Source organism: Equus asinus, chromosome 22 (assembly GCF_041296235.1).
Source record: "Equus asinus isolate D_3611 breed Donkey chromosome 22, EquAss-T2T_v2, whole genome shotgun sequence".
Lineage (NCBI taxonomy): Eukaryota > Metazoa > Chordata > Mammalia > Perissodactyla > Equidae > Equus > Equus asinus.
Window position 1 is genome coordinate 35,431,828 of NC_091811.1, and position 24,161 is coordinate 35,455,988.

At 40.5% G+C, this 24,161-nt stretch overlaps 1 protein-coding gene across 16 annotated transcripts in view; it reads right to left on the reverse strand.

The window, feature by feature from the left end:
• Positions 1–24,161, reverse strand: part of LMNTD1 (lamin tail domain containing 1) — a 366,288-nt gene that overhangs the window by 110,518 nt on the left and 231,609 nt on the right. For all 16 annotated transcript variants that reach the window (XM_070494977.1, XM_044775237.2, XM_070494981.1 and 13 more), the window contains one exon: positions 11,673–11,774. In XM_070494977.1, the coding sequence (XP_070351078.1) occupies positions 11,673–11,774 (102 nt within the window). The remainder of the gene's footprint in view (positions 1–11,672; positions 11,775–24,161) is intronic.

The window sequence follows — 24,161 nt, forward strand, 5'->3', positions numbered from 1 at the left end:
GCCATGCAGCCCCAAAACCACCTAGATTTAGAGAGAAACCCGGGCTGGTCTGTATGGCAATTTCTGGAGAACCTCCCAGTTTTCTGGGAAATCTCAATGGGAGATTGCCCAGTTCGATTCCAGACTTCCTCAAGGGTGGTAGGCCAAGGGTGTTGAGGGTGTATTTCAAATCCTTCCTTGAACTGGGAGAAGCTGCTGATACCACAGGCATAAAAAGGTTTTCTCTCCAACTGCTCTCTTCTTCAGCCGTTCACCACAAACTCACATCCCCCCACACACACATACATACACACACCCTATACAGAGCATGTGCTAGAGCAGTTCTTTGTTCAAATATGAGGCCAAAATGACTCTACCACTTACATCTCATCAAACAGAATTCCAGGCAAGGATGTAAGAACACAACTTATGATGCAGTATGTCAAGATGACCCAACCAAAATAATATAAACTGGTCAAGTATTGAAGGTAGACAAGTATTTCAAAAGTCAAAGTAGAACTTTGCTCTTCTGAAGACTAAATGGCAGCCAGAGGAAATAGCTGACCCTTGGTCTGGGTTGTAAAAGGCAAATAAATAAAAAAGGAGGGCGAACGAGCCTATATCGAGGCTAGGCTGGAAACTAAGGAAAACAAAGAGAACTTGAAAGAGGCAATGCAGTAAACCTGTAGCAAGCACGCGGCAATGCTGAGATGGTGTAGGTTACAGTTTACACAATCTCCATCGTCTGCACATTTCAAAACAAATTAACGAATGCAGAAAGGAAAAGGAGAAAGTGTTACTTCTGCAATTTAATAAAATCAGTTTCCAAATCTGAAAAAAATTTACAGCCAGCCTTATTAGCTTATTAACATTTTGATTCTGATTTTTCGGGATTTGGACTGTGACTAGAAATGACCCTTCAGAGAGGATGTATCATAATATCGCTTGTGCACATGTGAGCTCTGCCACTAATTAACTGACTGATGGGATCTTCCAAAGAGCTGCTGCTGTCTACCTCGGTACAGGTCGTCCTGTCAGAAGAAATGGGCTGAAACAGGGTGTTCCACCAGCCGGAACCCGTGCTAATGGCGCTCCCATTGCCAATACTCTCTGAAATGGAAAGGACCAAAAATGCCCCAGTGTGAAGAGAATGGGGTTATGTGGAAAACTGGGAGTGGAAAAGAGAGATCCGAGCACAGGGCCAGTGCTGGACAAGTTCATAGAGGAATCGTTTCTTTTCTAACGTTTCATCAGAACTGCTGTAGGTCTCATTTTGTCAACCGTTCAGCTTGATGCGATTCTCAAGGGCACTTAACACAATAGAGTCGTGTTCCAATCCGGGATAGCAAGATTAACCCAAGCACAATAGCACATGACCCTGATAGTCTGAAGGTTAACAAGTAACAAAACAAAACAAAACAAAAAGCAACAGAACAAAACAAAAAAACATGAAAAACCTTTAGGGGAGGGAAACAGCAGCTTGTAACTCTCTGGAATTTATCCTCACAAGGTTCTAGAATCAGGATTTCCCAAGACTTCCGTGTGAACGCCCTGTTTTGCTCAACCCTGGCTATTCTTGTAAAAACAAACATTTCTATGTTGCTACATACAGTATTTATAAAGCACCTTAGAATCATTTGCAGAATATGATCTTCAATCCAAGTAAAGAAAGCAAACGTTTCAATTACAATCCGAGCTGAATGTTGATAATCAAAAAAGCAGCAAGGGTGCTTACTGCAATCACTACTGTTGTTTCATGGCAATGTGAAAATATAATGCCTGCATACTGTCCAGCAAAGTTGCCAAACCAGTGCCAGTCTCCTTACGAGACAATAAAGATAAATGCAGTCTGATAAGAACACGCTGGGTGGTCTGGTGTTCCTGCAGCTTGGTCAGTCGTCCGTGGCCAGCACAACCTCGGCTGGCAAGGAAGGGCTTGCTCGTCCTTCCTAACTGTCAGGGCTTTTCCTAATTCTTTTCATCCCGTGGCGGGTCCTCCATTTTGCAGGCTCCTTAGCAGAACGCACACTCCACACCTTTAAGCTTCTCTTAGTTGCTAGGAATGGCTCTGCCCTTCACAAATCTGTTCAAATTCTTTCCAACCCCATTTAAATTTTCTTCCATTTCTACCTCCCAAAGTCATGAGTTCTATAGAAGAACTTGCTGTTTGAAATTGTAAGCCAGAGAGTGAAAATTTTAAGGCTTCTTTTCTCTGTAGGAAACTACATTCAAATATCCCAAAGACATTTTTTTCGAGAAATAAAGCATATTTGGAAAACTTTAGGGAATTTACTCAAGAGAGGTACAAAACATAGAGTCCTGAAAGAATTGAAGGTCTCAAATTTGGGGCCTCCATTAGCAGTATTAAGGGCTCCCATATTTTAAGCTCGAGAACTGAGTCAATGTCTCATTTTTCCCAGCAATGATTGCAGTACCTGGCAAACAGAGGCTCCTTTTTAGTCTATATTTGTTTCAAAAGTGACTGATGTAGTACATTCATGTGTAATTTATGTTTATCAGGCCTAGTTATAGGCAAGTTAAAATGTTATGGTTTTCTTGAAGATTTTAGTTTTCCAGTATTTCTCTCTTGTTTCAAAAATGTTCCTATTACTATCTTGATCTACTTTGTATCTCTTCACAGCAGTTGTTACTACTGATATTCTGTGTGGGTTTACCTGTTTGATTTTGGCCTGTCTCCTCCACAGGAATGTGAGTCCCTGATGGCAGTAATTTTGTCCGTTCGTTCAAACACCGTTTCAGGGGCTGGAATGGTACCTGGTATGTAGCAGGAGCTCAAGAAACACCTGCTGATTGGTGACGGAATGAATTTTTATCCCCACATTATCACCAACCCATCATTTCCCACCAGAGAGAGGGCAACAAGACCAAGTGAAGGGACTTAGAATCCAGCCAGGCCAACCAAGAGGTCACTGCCCAGCCAGCAGGTCACAGATGGCACCCTCTGTGCCCAGAGGTCTAGCTCACTTCCTTAGTATCCCCCTGCCCAAGTTCCTTTTGCTGTGTGGTTCTTATTATTGCACCAGTATCCCCAACCATTTGTGAGCATAATGAATGATTTTTTTAATTTTATAATAAAAATAATAATAAAGTGTTCTTCTATTTCCTTCTGTTCAGTAATCAAGAAGGCCAGAGAGACTGCAGTCTTCACACTGACAATCTGTTGCTGTAGTAACAATAACAAGCTTAATTTCTTAGGAAGGGTGAGAAACCAGTTTTTCCAGTTGGTATACTGAGGGAATGGTCTCTTGTTTTTTATTTTGTATTTATTTGTGTTGAAAAAAAGAGACTATCTCATATTTAACAAATTTCGTAGCCAATCATAATGATTGCCTTGATATTAAATTTTCCCACAAAGACTTGCTTTAGAGAAGGTACTTTTCATCAGCAAGCGGAAGATAGCATCACCCCCATTCCAAAGCTCCTAAGAAAAGAGAGGTAATCAGCTTTATTTCCATTTTACAGATGAGTATAGAGAAGTATCACATTAGCGGTAATCTATCTCAGCCCAAAATGAAAATGACTGACTCAAGTGGTCAGAGTTGTAATCAAAGCGGATCCAATTAGAATCAAAAAATTATTTTTGAAGCTCTGCAAGTGTGGTCGTTTTCTCTTTTTCCATTTGGTTTTGATTTCCATTGACTCCATAAAATTGGGAGATTCAACACAGACACCTATTAGTGAGATGTGAGATGAGTAACAAATGGAGAGGATGGAAGTGATTCAGTAGGGTGAGCATTCATAAACGGGGCAGACTGGATTATTGTAGACTAAATGCTCTTTTGGGAACCTATGCATAAAGCTTTTAGGGGGATTTTCTGGGACATATTTTATTCTCTAAGATGCAGGCAGGTTCTAGCAATCAGTGATTTTTTTTCAATATGTTGTAAAGTAGAATATGGTACAAAATAATATTAAACTTACTGTTGTAATGAATAAATGAATAAAAATGGCCTTTATAATCACAAAATGAATAACATTGGCTTTTACAATCACAATCTAATACTTAAAATTTTCTATTTTTCAGGTTCAATCTGTCTTTCCTGATATATTCTACACTTTTTGAGGGTATGGCTCATGCCTTCTTCTTGATTTGTACCCAATAGTCAAGAAATGCTGATTAATAGTTTATTTTCTCTAGTAGATATGAAAGTAATCAGAGTGTTTTATTTTCCTTGAAAGAGAATGTTTATTGATAAAGAATTATTTCTACTCTAAAAATAAGGCACATTTATTTTAGAGAAATAGGAAATAATGAAAAATAAAAATTTATTATTTTCCAACCAAGAAATAACTTACACTAATAACATTTAGTAAATTTAACTTACTTCTTTTTTCTTGATGTATACAAAATATGCTCTTTTAAAAAAAATCAAAATCACCCTTGGCATCTTGCTTTGTATCCAGCTTTTTTCATTTGATGAAAGTTAATCATTTCCCATTTATGTACAGCAAGCACAAAATAAAAGCAATGAATGAAAATAAAACACCTAATATTTTAAATTAGAATGAATCACAAACATGTGCAACGTTCCTTCTAAAATGTATTTTAAAAACCACTCAGCTATTATTAAATTCTAATGCAATAAACAGAATTGCCTGAAGCCCTGCTCTTAAGGACAAAAGAGGATGATCTTCAGGTCTTGGCGCATTTCTAGGGCTCTATCTCCTTGTTCTCCCCATTTCAGTTGCAGCTTGTCCCTCTGTCGAGGAGGCTCCAGGCACAGGCTCAGCCCATCCCATCATTTCCTTTCATCAATCCACATATGCAGCTATCTGCTGTATCATCAAATACAAAGATACATCACAGCTTCTCTGAGCCCTTTTCAACATCTCCCAGGTCAGAGGCCCAATCAGAATCACCACGAGCATCGCCAATGCAATGGCTCTGGCTTCATCACTACAGCTTCTCCTTCGCTGTCCAGGAGTCATTTCATTTCACGCTTTTTTTGTTGGCTTATTTATTAGTTTTATTTTTAAAGCATAAGCTTTGACACCCTTTAAAGTAATGAAATGATTGAATCATTCCTTATAAAAAAATCTTCAGTTTATTAAAGGCAGTAATACTTTATTGCATTATTTATTTCTAAAAAAGCAATCATTTAAAGTTTTCCGATAAATCTGTAATTTAAAAAATTGAATAGAAGTTTGTGGCTTAGAAACAAAAAAGCAGGGTTTTTTTTCTTAGCACTTTAAAATTTCATATGAATTTAGCATATGAAATAGAAACTGAAACATCTGATCTTACTGTAGGGTGGCCAGTCATCCAGGTTTGCCTAGGTGATGGCAGTTGCAGTGGCACTGAATGTCCCACATCCTGGGGAAACCCCTCCGTCCCAGACAGACCAGGATGGTTAGTCACCCTATATATCATTCAGTCAGATAAGCTATATTTGCCAGGCCACTAATATTCATAATGTTGGTGTTATTTTCTATGGAGTGAATAATAGTTTAAATAAATCAAACTTTTACCCATTTTATGGTCTAATTTCTGTCAAGTGTAACAATAGGCTCTTGTGGTCATTCTGGGAGATGTTTTTGTCCCTCTTTACATTTCTTTTTTTTTGTGAGGGAGATTGTGGCTGAGCTAACACCTGTGTCAGTCTTCCTCTATTTTATGTGGGATGCCGCCACAGCATGGCTTGACGAGCAGTGCTAGGTCCACGCCTGGGATCCTAACCTGCAAACCCTGGGCCACCAAAGCAGAGCAGGTGAACTTAACCACTATGCCACCAGCTCGATCTGAGTACAAGATTCAGCTCTGCCACTGACTAACTGGGCCATTTTGGATGAGTTACCAAACCTCTTTAAGCTCCGGTTTTCTCATCTGTAAAATGGGGAAGCTCTTATGAGAATGAAATGAGATAATGTATAAACAGTATTTAACACAATGCCTGGCATGTGTTTAGCACTCAATAAATAATGGACACTATTATCAGTTTCATTAATCACCAGAGATCCTGGGGTGCACAATGGAAACAATATTCTTAAAGCTATCTCACGTTGCTTTCTCTTCATAGAATGCCCTCCCCAACTTACGTCAACTGACAGCCCAACCAGACTGCCAGGTAAATACCAAATGTCATTTTATCCAAGAAAGCTTCCCTGATTCCCTCCACTGAATGAGAACATTCACTTTTTTACATGCCCAAAGAACTTATCATTTGCCTGAAGTAAAATGCCAAATTACACAGAGGCACTGGTATTTGAGTTCTTTGTGTTCTTACTTTCTTGGGAGCAAGGGTCTTATTTTATTCATCTTAATATTTATTCCCCGTCCTCTAAGCTCCTAATGTCTAATAGGAGAGAAAAAGAGATGAGCACAGACAACTAAAATTCCAAGTAGCTTATGATACATGAAGAGAAAGTAGTGTAAACAAAGCTGCCAATGTTCAGAGGAGCGAGAGATGGTGACTTGTGGTTGGGGTGATAAGAAAAGATTTGTCTGGAAGAAGTAGCTTTTAAGTGGGCCAGAAAGGCTCAAGAGGATTTCAAAGGAGGAAAATGGAGTGAAGGCAACTTTCTGAACAAACAATTGAACCACAAAGAATAAGTCAATTTCACTGGAGCAAGTTGAGTGTGTGACTGGTAGCAGATAACTCTAGAAAGGGAGATGCAGTATGATTGCAGAGAACTCTAAAGGACTGGCAAAGGAGGCTGGATTTTATTTTGGGATCAATGGAAGTTGTCAGAGCTTTGAGAGCAGGAAGTGACACAGAGAAGAGAGGCCAACTACTCTCAGTGCAGCCTTCCAACTCTGCACTCATCAACACTCAAATAAATTTGCTTAATATCTCCAAAATATCTGCCCCTTCAAGATAGCCAATCACGCCACACACTGAGTCTTGAAAGTATGTAAAGCCAGCAGTAAACTTCAGCTCATGTTTCTGCCAAAGAGAGTAAGTTCAGTATACGGTTAAGAGCATGGGCTAGGGAGACAAGGTCCTGGATTGAAATCTTAGCTCTGCCACTCACTAAAGAGTGACCTCAAGAAATTGCTTAACCACTCTAGTTCATGGTTTACTCACCTCTAAAATTAGGTAGTTATCATGCTGACTCATAGAGATATTATGAAGTTGAAATGCCATGCATGTGAAGTTCTTAGCAGAGACCACAGAAATTGCACATAGGACTCTTCCTTCTCATCATTCCTCCACCTCATCTCCCTGATTCTGTAAATCTCTGGTTTTCTTTGACCTTCAACTTGTTTCCTATTCTCCATTGTGTTTGAAAATCTGATTGGGCTCCCTTCTCTCTTATCAGGGACATCTCAGGAAAGGCAGATCCACTGAAAGGGCTTAAGCCTGAGGAGAGTATAATAAAGGGACTATTTACAGAAGGATAGACTGGGTTAAGAAACCAAGGGATGGTGGAGCACCAATGAATGTGAACTCATGATCACCTTTAGGTTTAAAGTGCAAGAGGGACAAAGGTGTCGCTGGAGCCAGATAGTAGCTAGAGCTATAGAAAAGCTGTGGCCTTATTAGAATGCAGCCATCCCAGAACAGCAGTGAGGCAGGGAGGGAGCAGTGTGTGTGCAGGGTAATTACCCAACCTCTCTCCCCTCCTTCTTTCCAACCTCCTGCCAGTGCCTCCTGTTGGCTGAACTCAACTGGAAGCAAAATAATACTGGAGCCAGGTGGTACAGTCTATAGGGGTCAGTTTTCTGGGGCACCAGAAGGGCTGAGAAGGCCAGAGAACTGATGGTGGAGTGAGATTGGGGCCAAATGTGCTGTTGTTTTTTGCATAAGGGATAGAAGTATGGGAAGAGATCTAAACATTTCAACAGATCATTGTCCCCATGACAGGTGAGGGAAATGAAGTTCAGAGAAGTAGCAGCTTGCCAAGATTTCCAGCTAGAAAAAGGAACCAGATTCAGAGCCCTAAATGGCCTATGATGTTTCCCACAACACTGCATGGCTCCTCAGAGTGATGGTTGAAATGACCTTGGTCTTACCTAAGCGGTTTCTGCCCTGAGATAAACCAAGGGTGTGAAATCCTATCTTGTTTTTGGCCTTCCTTCAGTTCCCTACTTACTTGGTCTGAATCTATTCATTGTGATTTTCCAAATTATCTTTCAGAGAGGGTTTCTTAAAGATTAATTTTGAAAGTTGCTGACAACCAAATTGTGTTCCCTCCTTTTTTTAGAAAAAGGAAGGTTAAATCTAGGATATGAAGGCATCTGAAAGAGAGAAAGAGAGAAAGGAAGGAAGGAAGAGAAGAAAGAAGGAAGGAAGGCAGGCAGAAAGAAGGAAAGAAGGGAAGGAAGAAAGAAAGAAGGAAAAGGGAGGGAGAGAGGTAGGGAGGGAAGAGAAAAAGAGAGAGAGGAGAGAGGGAGAGATGCTTTACAAAAACAGTTTGGGCAGCATTATTTGTAATAACCAAAAACTGGAGACTAAGTAAATGCCTATCAGTAAAGGTAGAGTGACGAAACAAATTGTGACATATCCATATAGTAGAATATTATACAACAAGGGAACTAAAACTGCAAGCAACAAAAAGAATGAAACTCATAGATATGGTATTAAGAGAAGGAAGCCAGTTTCCGTTTATAAGATTTCAAAAGGAGGCAAAAATAATCTATGTTGTTAGAAGATATGATGGTGGTTGTTTTAGGGGAAGGGAAATGACTGGAAAGTGGTTTCTGTGGTGTTAATAATGTTCCGGGTTTTGTTTATTTGTTTGTTGCTGCTTATTTGTTTAATCTGGGGGGTGATTATACAGGTGTGTTCATTTTGTGAAAATTCTTTGAGCTGCCCTTTATGATTTGTGTCTTTTTCCATATGCACATTAACACATGTGCACAAACAAAATTTCAAGTAACCAGTTGCACTAGTCAGTTTTGCTTCAGAAAAAATCTAGTCTTCCAAAATCTCTTCTAGCTTACAACACAAACAATTATCTCTTTATGGTAGCAGAATTCTATGAATGGCCCCCATGGTCTCTATCCCTTGGTGTTACTCCCCTGATTATGTTACATCACATGGCAAAGGGATTTGGCAGATGTAATTAAGTTTATTAATCAGTTGACTTTAAGGTAAGGAGATTATCTGGGTAGACCTAACCAAATCACATAAACCCTTTAAAAGCAGAATTTTCTCCAGCTGGTGATCAGAGATTTGCTGGGGAGATTCAATGTGCCATTGCTGGCTTGAAGATGGAAGGGGCCACACTGAAAAGACCTGAGAACAGCCTCTAGCAACTAAGAGCAACCCCTGGCCCACAGCCAGCAAGAAAAAGGAACTCAGTCCTACAACCACAAGGAAATAAATTCTGCCAATGACCAGTGAGCTCAGAAGAGAACCCTTAACCTCAAATGAGAAAAGCAGCTGGCACCTTGGTTTCAGCCCAGTGAGACCCTAAGCAGGTATCTCATAGTGCCATGCCCAGACATCTGACCTACAGAAACTGTGAGATAATAAATTTGTGGTTTTAAGCTGCTAAATCTGTGTTAATTTGTTATGCAGCAATAGAAAATGAATGCACACTTGTTCACATGTTGGCAGCTTTGGGGTGGCAGCTGGTGAGACTGTGCTCCACTCTGCTCCACATGTCTTCACATTCTGGGACCCATGTTGAAGGAGCTTCCCTATTTGAGACATTCATATGGCAGAGCGGAAAGAGTAAGTCAACTGACAGAAACCCATAATGCCTCCTAAAGGATGTAGTGTTCATCACATCTGCTTACACTGCAATGGCCAAAGCAGGTCACATGGCTACACCCAAAGGCAATGGGACAGGATGTATAATCTTCTTATAGAAAAGGGGAGATTGAATAATTTCAAAACACAATACAGTCTACCACCATAGAAGGTTACAACTGTGGCTTCATTGGAGAGAGTAGAGTCTTTGGGGTCAGAAAGACTTGCGTATGAAGCTTGGTACCACCACTTTACTGGCTACGTGACCACAGAGAAGTTAGGAAATTTCTCTGAGCCTCAGTCTCTTCAACGGTAAATACCTGTCTTACAGGATTGGTGTGAATGTTAAACGTACCAGTACAACGCCTGATAGATACGCTAATAAATGTTGATAAATATTAGCCTCAGCCTCTTGTCTCAAGGATTAACCAGAATGTAATTCTTCCAAAGGGAGAAGTCAGGGAATGAAAGCCGTATCTAAACACACCTTTCCCTAATAAAACTAATGCAGAGTCCCAAAGGCATAATTCCTTTACATACAGTATCTCTTTGAGCATTGCAGTAACAAATCACAAAGAGTAAAGGGAATATAGTATTAATCTTCCGAATGAGATTGTTAAACGCAATCAATATCAGAGGTGGGATTACTTTATAATTACTTACTAAATTGATGATTCACTTTAACACCTATTTTTGGCTCGTGAAGATGTTTTTATAAAGTCATAGTTATTACAGTTGGAAAACTGGCCAAACCAAACGGTGAATAATGTTTTGTCCTCAGACTGTTTAGGCTTTCTTTTTAACCTGCCCAGATGGTTTTAAATGCTATTTCAGCTTTCTAGTTCACAGATATTTTTAAATAACTATTATTAGTTGTTATTTTTTAAGCCTCAATCCACTATTTAGGGTTTTAACATTTTGTTATTATACAAAAAAATAACCATTACACACACAATGAAGTCAGTACACTTTTGTGAGGAGGAAAAGAAGAGTCAAGTCACTCCAAAACTTAATCAGGCAGAGATAACCGAAGTCAACATTTTGGTGTTTATTCTTCCAATTTTTTTCCCTGAATAGATAGATAGACAGATAGATAGAATGTGTGTGTATATACATATACGTATATGGTATATATTTGTATTTTTGTTATTTACATATATTTCTTTCACAAAAATGATGTTATGTATTATATTCTATTTTGTAACCTTCATTTTCCTTTAGTTATATACATATATACTGCCATTTTAATGGTTTCACTCAATGATTCTATGCGTATTATTTAACCAGTGCCTTATTATTGAATACTTAGATTATTTGTAAATTTTCTAGTATTCAATCTCTTAAACAGAGAATTAGAGGGAGCCAGGGTATACGGCTTTGTGGTCAGAGCACCAGCCTGATTTTGGCCTTACTCACTCCCACTCACCCTCTGATCAGATCCCATATATGGCAGCTCCGCTCTTAAATTTCCAAATGTATCCTGGGAATGTTAAAGAACAATAAGCATAGAATCTTTTTGAGGATGAGTGAGCCTTTTAAAACATTTTCAGCTATTTTGTATTATTATCAAGAGTTGCCAGATGGTATGTACAAGCATCTACCTCCTGGTTTAACTGCCCTTTCCATGATTGTCTTTATCGACCAGTTAAGTTCTCTGTGAAAACTCAGTGCCCGTGTCCAGTGTCATCACAAAGGTGCCCATGATTAAAGCACTCAGGTGCCATCTTTTTTTTTTCTTCCCCAAAACAAAATTGAAAAAGTTAGCCTTGTGTTCTGATTCTTCTTTTGCTTCAGAGCAAGAAAATGATTGCTCATAAAGTCCCCCAAAGAACTGGCATTAATGACTCTCGGAAGCCCTGAATGAAGCCATTGTTCTAGAAACATGACTGCCTTTATGGGGAAACCAATTACATATGTATATATAAATATATATTTTTCACATACAAGGAATTAAATGAAAGTCTCCATCTGCCTCTGTTAAGAGCTCCCTTTGGAAATACTAGGAAGCCAATCACCCAGAGCCTGGACACTGACCTCTAGCCTGGCCCCCCGGGGCCCAGCCTTCCGTTGTCTCCTCTGCGGCTCCACCTCAGCTCTTCTGATGAATGTGCTATTGTTGGTCTCTTCAGAGAGGAGCTGTTAAAGGAAAGGGAAGATTATTTGTAAGTAGGTAGGAAAATGTTCCAACAAAAGAATGAAATGAAGAAATTAGCTTCCTTTTATGTGTAAGCACCAGCGCTGCTGCCAAATCTTCAGGCTGTAGTGAGTGAGGAAAAGAATGACCTTCCTGATGCAAGGCAGTCACCTGCAGCCACTGACCAATCATGGGTAAGGCCACCCTCTCCTTTACCCCGGGGAAGATAGGAGATGGGGGGTGATTGCAAATTTATCCTAGGATATTTCTCATCTGGTAGAAACCTTGTAACATTGCGACAACTTCTTGAATGGGAGGTCTATGTAAAATACCAAGCCCCAAGTGAGCTAAATTTTTTTAACATGTTGTGGCCCTCTGAAAGTAGAAAGTTGAGAGATTTATGGAGTAGGGTTAGCTGATTATTAATTTTTACTGTATGTAAGAGGCATTGCCATGGCCTAGAATAAAGCTGCAGAAAGTCCAGAAATCTTACCACCATGCTCTTCTGGAAAGCCTGCGGTCTGACAGGAATCTCAAAGCTATGAGGAAAGACGTCTTAAAGTTGATCTGTGAAGTACTATTTTGGACAATGAGGGGAGATCACAGGTTGTCTGTTTCTCATAGACAATTTGCCATTATGGGCCATTGGAAAATAAGAACAGAAAAATGGACAATCAGAAATGTGTACAGGAGAAGGATAAAAAAGGAACATTTGGGCACGACCTTAGTCAGCTACGAGTTAGTTGATAGCTTTGTCCAAGAGATGGACGACATGCTGCTATAAGGGATGAGATTTCTTCATTTTCACCTTGAGGAAAGACTTGAGGAAAGGGAGCTGGCGGGTTTGCTGAAGAGCTGAGAGGGCCTGTATGGAAATGGATGCCACCAGTGAAGGAAGAGAATAGTTAACTTGTAGGGGTACAGTAAGAGCCAATCAAAGGGCTTGCTTAAAGAACAGAGGTAGTGAGATAAAGAGAAGGACAAGAATTAAGAAGAATGAGAAGGTAAAAGAAAAAGCAGAAGAGATAAGAAAGAGAGAAGATAAGATTCTGAGGTCTTTCTTAAACTGCCTGGCTTCTTACCTTTCTACTGCTTCATCTCAGTTCTAACACTCTAAATAACATGGCCCTTAGGGAGCCTCCTGCTCCCAGCCTGAGTGATGCCCTCCTCTGGGATCTTGGAGCTCCCAGTGTCCCCTCTCATCGCAAAGGTCTTCAATGGCCTAAGTTTACTTGTCTGTCTGTCTAGTAGACTCTGAGCCTCATGGGTTCAGGACAACACGCCCACTTTGCTCCCTACTGTGATCTTAGCACCTGGAATAATGCCTGGTGCATGGTAAGTGTTCAAAAAGTATGCTGGGTGAATACATTGCAAGGGGGAAGGGTGTGCAGAGGTCATAAGCGGAGAGGAGAGCCTGATTAGAGGGGAGCAGATTTCCAAGGATGGCCAGAGTCCACAGGCAGAGAATTGGTGCAGTCTGGGAACTTAAAGAAGCACCAGAGAATGTGAGAGGGTGGCAAAGACGGGGCTCAGGGGCAAGTGGGGTTGATCACAAAGGGCCCTTAAACCGTGTGAAGGAGATTAGAATTAATGCTGAGGGCAGTGTAGAGACATTGGCAGGAACGTTGGGAAGTGATGTGATTAAATCCGTATGTTTAGAAAAAGGAATTTTGCTGTAGCCTGAAAAACTGATCAGAGAAGGGATGGCATGGAGGCCGGAGGCCCACTTAGAAGACTGTTGCAGAAATCGATAGGAAATATTATCGTGAGTTGAACCATATAGTGCAGAAGGGATGGAGAAAGTGCATGGATTTTAGAAAAATTTCAAAAGTAGAGCTGACAGAGCTTTGATATTGATTGGAGAATAAGGATGAAAAAGGAGAAGTCGAGACTGATAGCTGTAATTTTAGCCATGAGCAAATGGATAGTCAATGGTACCATTCGCTAAGCAAGTAGGAGGAGTATTTTCGCATTTTTGTAAAATCAGTTTCAGGCAGATTGAAGTCGATGCGTCTGTGCAATATCCAAGAGGACACGTCCAGAGGTAGTTACATATGTGCATCTTCAGAGCTCAGGTGAATAACTGGGCTGGAGACACAGAGCTAGTGATCATGGGCAGAGGTGGTAATTAAAGCCATGGAAATTGATGAGATTGCTTAGAGGAATGTGTAGAGGGAGGAGACTGGAAGACTCGGGACTCTGACGAACAGACACAGTTTTTAAAAGGGCAGAAGAAAGGAGCTTAAAAAGAATAGTATAGGGGCCGGCCCTGTGGCCGAGTGGTTAAGTTCGCGCGCTCCGCTGCAGCGGCCCAGGGTTCGAATCCTGGGCGCGGACATAGCACTGCTCGTCAGGTCACGTTGAGGTGGAGTCCCACATAACACAACTAGAAGGACCCACAACTAAGATATACAACTATGTACAGGGGAGTTTGGGGAGATAAAGCAGAAAAAAAAAAAAAAGAATATTATAATAAAGCAGCCTGAGAGACAGAAAGCTGTGACAGCGGCTGAGGGAAGAATTCATTTCAAGTAGGAGTTGTCTAGATATCAAAGTCTATAAGAAGTTAGGTTGATAACTGAGACATGTCTATTAAATTTAGCACCAAGGCAGTAATTCATGACCTTGATGAGAACAGCTTCAGTAACAGTTTAGGGACAGAAGCCATATTACACTGGGTTGAGAAGCGAACAGGAGGCAATAATGTGAATACAGTGAATGTAGACAAATATTGCAAGAGGTTTGATGGTGAAGGGCAAGTACTCATAGTTTCCAAAGCTGTTAGACCATCAGTCTTTATAGGAGGAAATAATTGGCAACTAGTTGTAGCCTGGGGAGAACAAAGAGCAAAGCAGACCCCCGAGAGCTGTGGATAACTCCAAAACCTTGGAGATGGTGGTGCCACAGATGGAAAGCAGAGGAAGGTGTTTGCTGGAGAAGTTCCATTTTAAACTCTGGTATGTTGGATGGTGCTTTGCCAAGTGAAAATACGCAAAAGCAATTGGACAGAGAAGAGTGGAACTGACGGAGGTGCTCTGGCTGAGATGGACATTGAGAGTTCTCTGCAGTAGTGGCGGCTAAGACAGTCCACAGGAGTAAGACCTCCCAGGGAAAGAAAGTGAATGAGAGGCAGAGACAACTGAGAATAGTAATGATACAACAGTCCACTGATATTTGTCACCCAGGAACTAGGTACTTTTCCTGGTCGGACAACTGGATAAGGGCCATCAAGTTATCATGTCTATGCAGACTTTTAAACCTTTACTAAATTGTCTTGAGTGTCGAGAAATCTAAACTTCTGATCATTAAAGACAAGTTAACACTCCCCACCTCCACCCTCAGACTATGCGTTATGCAATACTCTTGACTTTACAACTTGAAATTTATTCAGTAAAACTTATTCAGATGCTTTTAGCGTTTTCTGTAGTATATAATTTCTGAGAACAACACACTTCCCACCATAAACTACTATTTTCAATAATGAGTAAAATTATGAGAGAGATGAATTTAGAGTTCGCCTCAGGCCCTCTCTGAATGAATGCTGAAAAGTGTCCTGTGTTTGGGCAACAACCAGGGTGTGGGTGACTGATCTTTCGAGGATATGGAGAGCTGTGTTAGGAAGCTGAAGCTGAAAAGGTGGCTGGGAGTCAGAGCATGGCAGGCCTTTAACATTCTGCTAAGCACTTTTGGCTTCATTCTGTAGATAATGGAAAGCCATTGAGTTATTGTGCGCAGAGGAGGCAGAGGCTTAGATCTGAGTTTTAAGAAGGTAAATCTGGTAATTAGTAAGCTCCTAAAAAGTATTTGTTAACTGAATGGAGAAATGACGCCTGAAGACTAGGAGGTGAGAGAAAAGGTACTGTTATTGTTTGGAAGATAATGGGAGATGAGTTAGAAGGTCTCTCATTCAACGTCAGGCACTGAATTTTGTCAGTCATTTGTGTAAGTTATTAAAGCAGAGAATAAAAAAGGCAGCTACAGTTACCTTAGATATTATATTTTAACTTAAGACATGTGTGGGCACATTCATCCAGCAATTGTATAGCAGAGCGCCAAGGCCCTTCCTTTGTATATAGGCCTACTAATTGGAGTTTTGTATCATTTTTCTTGCATGAGCCACACCGTGTTTCTGTTTCTGTTTCTTTAAATTGCAGCAAAAGGCAATCAGAGTGCAGAATCTTAAAGAAATTTTTACAAGTTTTTCCCAATCATTTTTAGTTCACCTTTCTCATACTTATTTGGATTATAACATTTTCAGTCACTCACTCTCATCAACTCTTTCCAAAGTATTCAACTTAGTTTTCATAGGAACAGCCAGCTCTCTTTCATACTCGTATTTCATTATTGTGTATAGTATTTAATTAAATTTTGTAACATAATAAAAAGTACAACTGCATTGACTGGCTTGCAAACAAAATACAACTGTTTGTTGGCAAGCATTCAACTAAACTGGTGGGACCAGGAAAGTTCAATGTACCAACAGTCTACTAGGCTCCAGTGATGAGTGTGAAAGACGACTGGAGAGGGTTGTTAATGAGGTGCTTTGACAAACTGGGGGTTGACTAACAGAGCTTCTACTGTAACGATCTGATCTGAGGCAACAAAGAGAAATGGGAAATACAAGAGGAGAAATAGGTTTGGCAGAAAATATAATAAAGTTAGTTTTGGATGTGTTGAGTTTCTTGGTGGGCATCCATCTTGAGGTGGCCAGAAGGCAGCTAGAAATGTTATTCTGGCTTTCAGTGAGAGGTCTTGGTTAGTGATATCAACCTGTAGTCATCCATGTAGAAATGATAACTGAAGCCATGAAAATGGATGGGCTCAGGCAGAAAAGGAGTGAGGACACGGCAGGTTGGTCAGGGTAATACACAATCAGATATGAGGCAAATCTAAGATCCAGGTGGAAGAAGCTGGGGCAGTGAGGCAATAGTGGCACACCCAGGAGATAGAAGCATACCCAGGAGATAGAGGCACATCCAAGAGACAGAGGCAAGGGGTTAGATGATTAGAGGGATTCTACCTATGTCCTGCTCATTGTCTTGGGCAATGTTTTGCCAAGCCTGGGGTATTTTTTTTTCCACTTCAGAGGCATCTTACTGCTCTGCAGATAGTGCTGGAAGAGTAGGCGGCCATGAAAGAGACCTCATAGTACTTAGAAAAGGAAGCAAGACTGAGGGGAATCTTCTTTAGAATAGAGAAGACTTAAACACGTTTTTAGGCTGAGGGAAGGGAACCAGTGGATAGAGAAATTTTTAAAAATTAGAAATAGAAGTGGTTTTCTCTGTAACGTGAGATTATAGGTGATTTTTGTTTTCAAGTTTGTTCCTTTCTGTATCTTGCAAATTTTCTAAATTGAGTGTATAAATACCGAACTCAAAAAAACCTGCTTTTTTTCAATACTAAATATGAGATTGGGGATAGTCTATGAAACAATGTCATTCCAGAAAAAGTGGAATGGAGTGGTATCAAGAACACAGGTGGAGAAGAGAGCTGGGGAAGGGAACAGGGACACTTTTCCCATTGAGAAGAGCGAAAAGCATACAACTGAAGATTGAGAGAAATTTTGAAGTGGAGGTAGGAAAATTTGAGGAGAATCGCATCATTTTGCCTCTTTGTATTTTAAGTAAATTAAGAGGCGAGGTGGTGTGCTAAAACTGAGGAAGAGAGATAGGACTAGAAGTATGGAAAGAGTGAAAATGTTTTCAAAACTCTGTATGAAGAATAAAAAAGGATGTAATTTGAAATTGGTAAACATATTTCAAAGAGCCTGGAGCCCCAGCTAAAGTAGGATAATATGTATGCATAGTGTAGCCAGTTACCGTATGATCTCCCATGGCAACAGTTAACTGTCTGGGAATAGTGGTAGCAGTTAGAATTTCCCAGGCAGGTGTTGGAGAGTCATGGGTGAGAAATCTGAGGTAGCTCTCACTCCCACTCCCACTCCCACGAAACCTGCTCCTCCTCTTGTGTTATCTATTTTGGGCAACTACATCACCATGCCCTCTGTTGCTCCTTGAAGAAACCTTGGAATCATTCTAGATTCCTCTCTCTCTTTCATGAACACCCCTCTAAACAATCTACAAGTTCTGTCCACTTTTTCTCCTAACACTTCTCTCGCCTTCACTGTCATCACGTTTGTTGAGGCCAATATCATCCTCTGGCCATAACTGTTACCTTGGCCTCTGACTGCTCCCCCCATCTATTCCTGCCTCACTCAATTCCGTTCTTTGCGCTGTCTTTGTCTTTAAAAGGCCACCTCAGGTATTGTTTAGCCTTTTAAGGCCCTCAAAAGGCTTCTGATTGCTCTTGGGATAAGGCCGAAAATTCTCAACACATCCACCACATCTCAAATGGCATATTTGTTTGTAGCAAAGAGCCTTACTTCCAGCGTTCACAGGAAAGAAACCTCTTTCTGACTTTCTGAGAAACACTTGGCATGGAGGGTCATTTTGCATGAAGAGGAAAGCCAAAGAAAATTCACAAATCTCTGGCCTGGCCAACTGATAGGTGGTGCTGCCATTTCTCGAAATAGAGAATAAAGGAGAAGCAGATAATGACCAGTTCCATTTGGGGCATGTCGAGTTTGAGATGCCCATGAAATTTCCCAGGGAAGGTGTTAAGAAGACAGTTGAGAGCTTTTGAGAGAGTGTAGGGGAGAGCTATAAATTTGATGTCATCAGTTTAGAGATGTCAGTTGAAGTAATGGCTGTCGAGGAAATGGTCCAGAGAAAGTATATGAAGAGAGCAAAAAAGACTGTAAAACCCTAGGATTATCCACATTTAAAGGAGAAGCAAAAAGTGACCTTAATGGAGAACATTTGAATTACAGCATGAACTTGGAGGTGTAAGAAGGTGACCTGGAGGAAGTGGCTACGCAAAGAAATGACACTTAGAATTTAATCTGCAGGGTCGTTTTTGGAAAATTATATCTCTTCTTTGTTTCTAGATCTTCCCTTTCAAAGGAATTGACTGCAGAGTATTACATCTGAAACTGGGCTTTCAAATAAAGGAAATAATTGTAAGGACTTTGTTTTAAGGATATAAATCAGCTAGTAGTTAAGCCAGGGAACAATAAACAGTCATTAGCTGAGGCAAAGCAATGTAAGTCCTAGAAACTTTTATTTCTTTTAAAAAATTGATTGTCCAGTAAGACACCAATAGCATAAAAAGCCACATTAATTGGTGCTTATAAAGTGATTAATCTCTTTATTTCCCCTCTAATCATTTGAAATGTTCTATAAGATGCCCTTGTGAAAAGAAAAGGTAGTATTTTAACAGGATTTTTACAAGGGCTTTCCTTTCGCAGGGTTTCAGAGTGTGGCGGCACGGTTCTCAGCATCATAATTCAACACCAGCCTCCTTCAAATCAGACATTTTTATGTGAGTTCAGACGATATACAGGACCGTGAACTCCAACACTGAAATTTCAGAAAGCAACTCTTCCATTTGTTAACTGGAAAATAAACAGACTTCTATCTCCTTTGTCAAAGAGGTCTACATGATAAAGAATAAGGATGACAGCTTTGCCAAGTCCCTCCATTTCCTCTTTCTTTAGGACTAAGCCAACTACTTAACATTTGCCCTTACATAAGATCACTTGGGGCTCTATGCCCAATCTCATGATCTTCAAGCCCTTGTGACATGAGGAATCCTACCCACACAAAGCATCTGGTCTCCATTTTCTTAGGTGGGAAGCTCAAGAGGATGATGTGTGCAAACACAGTATTTATGGGTGCGCCATATACATTCTTCACAAAATTGAGTGGGTAGAAGACTACTGTCACTTCAAAGTTGGTTTCTCTATGTATAGATTGCCAGAACTCGCAAGCCCTCAGGAATAGAATGAGCAGTCACTGTACCCAGCAATTAGTATGGATGCATTTCCTGTTTCCCTGTCTTCCCCTGGTTGGATCTGATGATCTTTCCATCTATATGTTCAATTGTACCCTTCTCAGACAGGAAGTGTTTAAAGAGTCTGGGGCCCTTGATTTCTTCACAGTGAGGAAATGTTTAATAGTAAGTATCCTAGAGGGAGTCCACTGGTTTGTATTATGTTAGTAAACACCTTGCTGCCTGTCCTACATCAGGATGTCAGGCCTTGTGTGCTGGCCCACACATTGCCTTTCACTCCTCCGTGATGTTCCCACGGGCCTCCTGTACTTGCCTTGCCTTTGAGAACTGGCCCTCCTTTGCTCTTGCTGGTTCCTCTAGCCAAGAACTGAATAAAGCTTTGCCCTGCATTCCAGTTCAGGGCCCTTGTCCCTACTACTCTTACACAGGCCAGCTGGATGCAGGCTGTCAATCTCTCTGCACTTGCATCATGGGCTTCTGTCATTGACGCTTGATGGAGACTGCTACAACCTTGAAACTTGGTACTTTCTGCCTCCCGGGTGGATCCATCCTGTGAGCCCTGGAATTAGCACAGGTCTTCTTAGGCCACGCCCACACATTACTAAGGGGGCGAAGGTCAGATTAATTACACTTCCCTCTGCTCTGGCTTGCTAAGAATAAAAATTTGATGTGTCCCTAATAGATCCCAAACTCTCCCATTAACATCTAACGCACAAAAATTCTTCACTCTTATCAGTTATCTGTGTAATAAACTCCTTTGATGAAGTGAATGAACTTTTAAAATGTGAACACATTTTCAAACGATCACATGGATGTGGTACCTGAGTATTGGTAACAAACTTTGCAAATAATCATTTTTTAGTGAGTGTAGGGAGACCAACTGTCCAGGTTTACCCAGGACTCTTCAGTTTTAGACTGAAAATCCTGCAAACTGAGATATTTGGTCACCCTAGGAAAATGAGTCATTCTTGCCTATTCTTGCTATGAGAAAGGACCCAAGTGTAACTATGTATAAAATTATAACCTGCTAATTCTCTTTTAATTGCAGCCTCTTCCTGCCCACTTAGTATTCTGTGTCTAAACAGAACTTCCAGCTAAATGAGGTCCTTTCCACTTAGACCTCTCTTCCTTTTAAAAGATCTTTTCCATTCCCTGCATGACACTTTCTGTTCTTAAGACTGTCATTAACACTGCCTTGTAGATTTCAGCAGTGCATCCTGACCCAGACAGCAACCCCAGTTCTATGGGAAAGTCTTTTATCCACCTCCAACAGGTGTCCTGGTTTTCTCACTACTTCAACTGACACATGACAAAGCCCCATTTTCTCCATCCTAAAGCAAGTGTTTTAAGTGTTTAAACCAGGAAGGGAACAGAAATCCAAATGCTGGGTTAAGCCAAATAAAGAGGATTTTTCTCTCTCTTCAGCAAGACTTCTTAAAGTCTTAATTTGCTAAATATACGTTGTGAATCTCCAAAGGAATCAAGTATGTTCACTGTTTCCCAAATGTACTTGATCATGGGTGCCATTGGAGGGATAACATTATTAATACTTTGTGGAATTCAGGTCTGGCTGTATAAAGTTTGGGAAGTGACAGTGCAAGTGGAAAAGGACAGACTTTGATGCCAGAAAGCTCTGGGTTCAAGTCTTAGCACCAATGCTTTTTAGTTGGTGACATTTATTTAACCTATCTGTAAATCTTTTATTTAATTAAGGTTCCATGTTGTTACAAAAAAAGGAGGTAGAGGAGAAGGGAGATTTAAAGCCAATTTGTTTCCTCTTTTGGATACTGGGTACCTACCTGCTGGGCCTGTTGTAAGGATTTATAAACTTGTATATGAAAGACACCTGCCATACTATCTCAAAGGTTCATGGTGTACATGTAACATAAATATCTCACTCCAGTGACTATAGCTTCATGACAGATTAATGGAACAAAGCGAAAACAAAGAGCAGAAAGCCAATATGTGCTATGTGTTGAGTAGAGAGGGCGTTCATAAACTCATCGATTCCTTTGCCTATCATTTCAGAATTCCTTTCCTTTGAGATTCAACATTTTTATCATATTAAGCTATTATAAAATGACCTTTAACACACATTACTTAAAAGATAATGGGAGAGGGGGCCGGCCCCGTGGTTGAGTAGTTAAGTTCATGTGCTTTGCTTCAGCGGCCTGGGGTTTGCCGGTTCGGATCCTGGGCATGGACTTACACACCACTCATCAAGCCATGCTGTGCCATAGAAGAACCAGAATGACCTACAACTAAGATATACAACTATGTACTGGGCCTTTGGGGAGGAAAAAAAAAAGGAGGATGATTGGCAACAGATGTTAGCTCAGGGCCAACTTTCTTCACCAAAAGAAAAAAAAGTGTGAAAAATACTTTTTAAAAAAATAACAGGGGAAAAAACAAATGGGTAGAAAGAGAAGAAAACGAATGTATGCTTTGTTCTCCTACTTGGAAATCCACAAGGCATATTAGCATAGTAAAGTCACCTCTTGGGGCATAGATGGGACAAAAATGTCATTAAAAAGGTGGAAGGAAGAGGCCAGAAGACTTTAAAGATACAATTCGCACTCTCCACACTCCACAAATACTAAGAGGTGAGAGGGTTAGAGACCCAACTGTTAAATTCCAAGGGCCTAGCCCTACTAGACTGTTACTACCCTGAGGACAGGAACTATGTCTGTCTTGCTCATCATGGTGTTTCCAGCATGGTCTCAGGGTCTGGTATGTGGCTGCCACCCAGTATATTGATGTTGAATGAGTACATTAATACTTTATAAACTCAAAAGCCCTGATCAAATTCTTATTTGACTTTTGTTCATTTCTTTACACATCTTAGGAATGTTTTATGACAGTATTCTAAGACTTTCAGATTTCATCGCATCTGCTGTTAACTCCATTTCATGCAAGAAAGAACATTTTCAGATCAAAAAAGGTAAGAATGATGCCATCTCTTAATATAGGGCTGATCTTCTCAAGGAAGAGCCATTAGTATCCTTAAACTGTCCAAAAAGTGATAGTATTATTAGCATTTATTGAGCACTTACTGTTCTATGTGCTTACATGTAATAATCAACTGAAACTTCATAATTCCCAGTGGAACAGCTATTTTCATTACAGCGATATAGATGAGAAAACTGAGGTCAAGAAAGGTTAAGTAACATCCCAAAAATCACAAAGCCAGAATTCAAACCCGGCTAAGTGTCTCCACAGCCCTCAACCTTAGCCATTATGCCTTGTTACCTCTCATAGTTCTTGACAATGTCTTTATATTTCACTAGAGAAAATCTCATCATGGATGAGCACTGGTCTGAAATCTGGAGAACGAACCACCGATTTATTTTACTTGAGGATTCTTTTTGCTCAACTAAACTTTCCTCTCAAGTCTCAGATCCCAGAAATTTTATCTATGACTTGGAATAAAAGTGATGACTAGTTCTGATCAGAAGATAATAAAGTAGTAAAATAAAATATAAACAGAGGCAGGTTTCTATTTATAAAATGAGAAGAAACTCAGAAAGAGGTACTAAGTGGGAGTAAAATCTATTCTATTAGAGGGGGCAATGTATCAGAAGCAACTGGTAAAATTAAGAAGAGTTCAGTCAGTGGACTCATGTACTAGTCACTAAGTCATGGTGGAAAACCTGACAAATGTCCACCTCCCAGGTGCACAAGCAGGTAAACGTTACCTTTTTTAGTCCGCAAGAGTGAAATGAGCCAAGATTACGGGTAGTGTCGCCCAAACGGAGCAGAGGATATAAATGAGACTGAACTCTGCATACATGGGGTCTCTCCTCAAGTTCATGAACTAATCAGTGCAGAGGTGGGACATCATGTGGTCTATCCTCCCATCAGCGGTGGGCTTAGTAAGGAACAATGAGAGTTTCAGAAGCAGACGTTTCTGCTGTGTCTGCTGGGTCCGTGCCAGACTCTGCCAATAGGGCGCGTGAGAGGCGGACTTGAAGGTTGCAGGAGGAGAAGGGACTTGTGACTTTATCTGCTTCCTCCAAGCATCCTGACTACTCCCTATTCCTTTAAGCATCTCCCCAACAATGTCTTTTTCATCTGCAGCAGTTGTTCCAGTGGCAATTGGCTGCGGTTTTCAGATTTTTCCCCCTCACCTTCCCAGGATCAGCTTTAACACTGCTCTCAGAATTACCAGCACCAGCCAGTCAGTGCCCCCTCCTCAGAGGACTGGCTCAACGGGGCAGGGCCCTTCCTCTGAGCTTGTACATTCTGATATCTCCAACCCTTTGTCTTTGTTTCTGCAGTTACTTCTGGGTTCCCTTTGGCCTGTTCAGTCCTTCAATGCCCGTTTGGTCAATCTCTTCCTCAAAATGCCGGGTATGGCTTCTGATTTCCTGGCTGGACCTTGATAGAACAGTACCCATATCCATCAGTTTCTTTAACACTTACTCTTCATATCCTTCATCTCTCACTTGGTATTTGCAGATTTGCATTATTGTAGAGGGTTTTTTTAATTTTTATTTTTTAACCTGTGTGTTCTGACTTACCACTTAGATAAAAACTTC